Source organism: Mustela nigripes, chromosome 6, assembly GCF_022355385.1.
Source record: "Mustela nigripes isolate SB6536 chromosome 6, MUSNIG.SB6536, whole genome shotgun sequence".
Classification (NCBI taxonomy): Eukaryota; Metazoa; Chordata; class Mammalia; order Carnivora; family Mustelidae; genus Mustela; species Mustela nigripes.
In genome coordinates this window covers 90647189-90653037 of record NC_081562.1, presented here as the reverse complement: position 1 = coordinate 90653037, position 5849 = coordinate 90647189, and the positions used below count along the sequence as shown (strand labels likewise).

The 5849-nt window shown below is 33.0% G+C and overlaps 1 protein-coding gene across 1 annotated transcript; it reads left to right on the top strand.

Moving 5' to 3' along the window:
- The first annotated feature begins 209 nt into the window (after positions 1–209).
- LOC132020770 (olfactory receptor 6C70-like) lies at positions 210–1148 on the top strand. The gene has a single exon (XM_059404915.1). The coding sequence runs from the start codon at positions 210–212 to the stop codon at positions 1146–1148; it is 939 nt and encodes a 312-aa protein (XP_059260898.1).
- The last annotated feature ends 4701 nt before the right edge of the window (positions 1149–5849 follow it).

Below are 5849 nucleotides of genomic sequence, written 5' to 3'. Positions count from 1 at the left end.
CTGAGTTGACTCCTATTGTGCTTTTTAAAAATACTGTCTGTTGCATGGTTCTAGATCATATCTTCAGCCTTATAGAGTATTTCCTCATAAATGGGCATATATGTGAATGTGTATCTCTTTATATATTATTTCTTGGATATAAATCTACCATATAGTTTCTTATCTTTGTACCTTTATTTCTAGGTTTTGTTTGAAATCACAAAAGAGAAATGAAGAACCATACAAAACAGATAGAGTTTATCCTTCTGGGACTGACAGATAATTTTCTGTTACAGATGGTAATTTTCTTATTTCTATTTCTAAATTACATGCTGGGTATGATGGGAAACTTAACCATCATTGCCCTTACTCTACTGGATTCTCATCTCAAGACCCCAATGTATTTTTTTCTCCGTAATTTCTCTTTCCTGGAAATTTCCTTCACAAGTGTTTGCATCCCGAGGTTCCTAATCACCATTGTAACCAGAGAAAAGGCCATTTCCTATAATGGCTGTATATCTCAGTTGTTTTTTTACATATTCCTGGGGGTTACAGAATTTTTCCTTCTGGCAGCTATGTCCTATGACCGTTATGTTGCCATCTGCAAACCTTTGCATTATACATCCATCATGAGCAACAGAATTTGTCATCAGATTGTACTCAGTTCCTGGGCAACTGGATTTCTGGTCATTTTCCCTCCTCTGATTTTTGCTCTTAACCTGGATTTCTGTGCCTCAAATATCATTGATCATTTCATTTGTGACATTTCTCCTGTCCTGCAACTTTCTTGCTCAGACACACATTTACTAGAACTGATTGCTTTTTCCTTAGCTGTGATGATCATCTTATTCACGTTGTTATTAGTAATCCTTTCTTACTCTTACATCATCAAGACAATTCTAAAATTCCCTTCAGTTCAGCAAAGGAAAAAAGCCTTTTCTACCTGCTCTTCTCACATGATTGTTGTATCCATCAGTTATGGTAGTTGCATATTCATGTACATAAAGCCATCTGCAAATGATAGAGTTGCTTCAAGCAAAGGAGTAGCGGTGCTCAATACTTCAGTTGCCCCTATGTTGAATCCATTCATTTATACTCTGAGAAACCAGCAAGTTAAACAAGCCTTCAGAGATGTGTTTAGTAAGATATTTTCTGCTTCAGATAAATAATACTGCCTGTTGAAATAAGTAACATAAAAACATAAAAAGAACAGTGAATAAAAATATCTTGGCTCTTCTAGTTTAGTATTGATCTTTAAAATGTAATGATTTGGATTTCTTCAGTTTATCTGAGCTTAGAAACTCTTTAACTTTTTTTAACGTGAAGAAATATTTTGTAAAGTTATTTTTTTAATGTCAATTGTCAACGTATTAAGAAAGCATACTTTTTTTTAAATGAATCAAACATTTCTTTTGCATCATTTTATTTTATTTATTTTTTAGATTGTGTTTACTTATTTTAGAGAGAGAGAGAGAGAGAGAGAGAGCAGGGGGAAAAGGAGAGAAAGAGGAACAGAGAATCTCCAGGAGACTCCCCGCTGAACACACAGCCCATGGCCAGTCTGGATCTCATGACCCTGAGATCATGACCTGAGCTGAATTCAAGATATGGACCCAAAACTGACTGAGCAATCCAGCCACCTCTTATTTTAGTATTTATGTTGGGTAAATTTTTTAAATTGCAGTAGAAAATAAAATATGACTTAGCACACATTTAGTTGATTTCTCACACAATCTTTTTCAAAAACATAAAACATGCTTAATCTTTTTTTTTAAATTTAAATTTATTTTTCCAGTGTTCCAAGATTCATTGTTTATGCACCACACCAAGTGCTCCATGCAATACCATCAGGGAAATTCAAATCAAAACCACAAGTTTAATCTCTTCAACATGTCAATAAATCTATTGAATAAATGGGAATTAATGATGAATTTAATTCCTGGTATATAGTTATTAGGATTTACTTCTGTACCAGTTTTCTATGGTAAATGATATAAAATATCAATTTTTCCCAATTCAAATGACTTCTTGAAAGATAGAATTATATCTTATTTTCTCTAAAATGAGGGTTACTCTAAGTGTCCATTCTTAAAACACATAGATGCCACAACTCTATAATTCTCCTAATGTTTATGCCATTATGCCTGTTGGTTTATACCATATCGGTGATTAAGTTGTTAGCTCAAGACTATCTTCCATATGTGCCAGTAGTATTTGTTCTTGTCTATGCCTATAGTTACCATATATTTCTCTAGTCAATATTCTTGAAAATATTGATTAATTTAAATAAAATCACACCAAAACTAATCTATAACTCAAAGTACTAATCACAATTTACAATTGATTGATCTTGTCCGTTAATAGGAATACAGCTTATGTTTGTCAAAACTCATCAAATTGGATACTTAAAATTTGTTCATTTCATCAAACAAATTTTAATTAAAGTTTAAGAAAAAAATTGACTTCTGGATATCTGGTTTACTTTTCACAGTGATAGGGATTATCAGTTCTGTAATTTCTTTTATACTCTAGACTTACTCAAGTGTGGCATTGAAGAAAATGATAACGAGGCTTCTCACTGTAGGGGAAACAAATTAGAGGAAGTTTTTTCCTAAGTAACCTGTATAGTGTATATCAGAATTGGAGGTATTGGCATGAATGCATAACACACATACACACAGAGTCTTCTGAGGGCTAATAAGCAATAACACACTAACCAACACAACTAATGTCCACATTGGTTTTTAAATATCACTAACTAAAGGGAATCTTGGATCCCTGGAGAATGACAGTATTATTTTGGTATGATCAAGAAAGCTAAAATCACCTTGGTGTAAAGAACTCCTCAAAATATGAAAAAGACATATAAAAAAAGTTCATAATCCAATTAAAAGAAGTACCCATTTGCCATATTTGTGTAATCTGGATATCTAATAAATAATAGCATTAATAAATTAAACTTATTGAGTGAAATGAGTATTTGAAAGAGACCACCTTATCCAAGTGATCAGTTATCAAAACCAGTAGGAAAATCAGCATTATATAGTGCTTGAGAATGTGATTAGGAGGGACCTATCATCATTTCTGTTTTATTCCTGCAAAACAACCCCCCCCACCACCAACAACAACAGAAAACAAAATCCAAATCTCAGTTTACCTTTGAAGAAAAATCAGGTAAGAGCTATGCAGAAATGACAACTAAATGCAATGTATAATCCTGCATTATGCTGGATCTAGAGGGAACAGAAATATATAGAAAGATATAAAAGATATCACTTGGAAAAATTTATAAAATTTTAATATGGACTATGAATTAGATAATATATCAATGTCAGATTTTCTGATTTTGATCATTACACTTCGGTTAGGTAACATAATGATCTAATTAGGAAATATACCCTGAGATAGATAAAGAGGCACAATGTCCAACTTATCATCAAATGGTTTAGAAAGTATATATATACATGTGTACATACACATTTACATCTATAGTACTAGTATTTGTATATATAGAATATTAAGTGCATGTATCTATATATGTAGAGATGATGAAACAAAACATACAAGATGTAAACAACTGTGACTAAGAAAGGGCATATGTAGTACTTTGTACCATTTTTGGAACATGTCTTTAAATTTAAATTAGAAAAAAAGTTACAAAAACAGACTTGGACTGAAACAACTATTCTCAATATGATTCCTTATGAATTTGACTTACAAGGGGTGTCATGACAGAATATGGACTGTCCTAAAACAACCAAATCATTTCCTCATTTGAGAGTAGTTGACTTACAAATGACTGAAAGCTATTACATACCTTAATAATGGATTCATTAAGAGTTTCTAGAATTTCATGTTCATATGCAAATGTTAGAATATTATTAGATCGTTGAAATCTAGTATTTGGTATTTATTAAGCTTCGATGTTGTACAACATATGAAATGACTTAGCCTCTGTGCTCCAACGTTTTCATAACTTTGGGAAATGATGCTTTGTTTTCCATTCATTGACAGTATGATATTTGATTGGTGTTTTCATTTATCATATTCTCTTTTTAATGTGAAACTGTTACTAAATTCACCCTTATTAATGAATTCACTTTGGAATTCTTGGGTAATTTTAAGAGCACATAATGATAATAATGGCATGTAGCAACAATATTATGATCATAAATTTCTTTTTTAAGATTTCCAGGTATTATTCTTCTCGTACCCACTTAAGCCCCCATGTTGCATATGTGCTTTGGTGAGTGCTGTGAAGTGTGTAAACCTGGTGATTCACAGACCTGTACCCCTGGGGATAAAAATATATGTTTATAAAAAATAAAAAATTATTAAAAAAAAAAAAGATTTCCAGGTATTAGGCATATGATTGCATTTCAAATAAAATGCGATTCACTTATATTTCTAGTGCTAACATGATACTGCTGGCTCAGAAAACAATGTATATCATCATCCCTCCAATTTTTTATGCCCCTCTAAAAACACCATCATCAGCTCTTTTAAATATTAAAAAGCACATGTAAATATGCTATGATTCACACAAAAATTTACACACGAATGTTCATAATGACGTTGTTCATAATAGTGCTGAAGTGGAAACAACCTAAATGTCCATCAGCTGATGAGTGGATAAACAAAAGTGGTATATGTATGCAATGGAATATCATTTATCCATAGGAAAGAATGACATATTCATAGATTCAACCACAATCATAAACCTTGAATATATTATGCTAAGTGAAAGAAGCTAGTCCGCAAAGGCAACATATATCCTATAATTCCATTTATATGACATGTCTAGAATTGGTAAATCCTAGAGACAGAAACATATGAATGGTTGCCAGGGGCTGAAGGAAGCAGGGAATCACTGCTTGATAGATAATGGAGTTTCTTGCTGAGGTGATGACAGTGCTATGAAAGTAGATAATGGTGATGATTGCACAACTGTGTGAATGTACGACTAGCCACTGAATTGCACACAGTGAAATGGTTAAAGTGGTGTCTTTTATGTTATATAAATGTTACCTCAATAAAAAATGTAGTTCTGGAGAGGAATATAAAAACTGGATTGGAGCACTGAGTGTGGTGCATAAACAACGAATCTTGGAATCTTAAAAACAAAACAAAACAAAAATTGGATTGGAAGACCCAATAGCCTTTAGAACTTTAACTTCATGATAGCCAATTTACTTAATGAAAACTCTTGTCTTGTTAACAGAGGAGACTGTAAGTTAAGATGACATGATAGAATGTGTTTACTAACTAACTAACTAGCTTGCATAGCTTATGTACTTGGTGGTCATGCCTTTTAATTTACAAGAATCACAGAGAATCAAATACTGAAAATACTGAGAGGGCTCCAGGCACCTGGGTGACTTAGTTGGTTAAGTGACTGTCTTCCACTCAGGTCATGATCCCAGAGTCCTGGGATCGAGTTTCTCATTGGGCTCCCTGCTCAGAGGAGAGCCTGCTTCTCCCTTTCCCTCTGCCTGCTACTCTGCCCGCTTGTGCTCTCTCCTCAGTCTCTGACAAAAAAAAAAAAAAAAAAAAAAAAAAAAAAAGAAGAAGAAGAAGACTGAGAGGGCTTATTCTAGTCACTGTGCTAGCTCTTCTTCTAGCAACATGAGGTGATAGGCTGTTAAGCAAAACGCTGAGAAAAATCCAATGTTAGCATCTAAACTGACTGATTTCCCATTCATCTCTGACAAACAAAACAGAGAGCAACCAGAATAAAAACTAGCAGAGAGAAAATAATGGAGGTACAAGAACATTGCATAAAGATCATGTGTAAGAGAGTGAATTAACAAGAGTGGTATAAGCCTGAATGAATTAAAAACAATATTTGTATATAAAAGAAGATAAAATAG

Bases quoted from the DNA above. Each gene is read 5' to 3' on its own strand.
- LOC132020770 (XM_059404915.1), top strand. From the start codon at position 210: ATGAAGAACCATACAAAACAGATAGAGTTTATCCTTCTGGGACTGACA.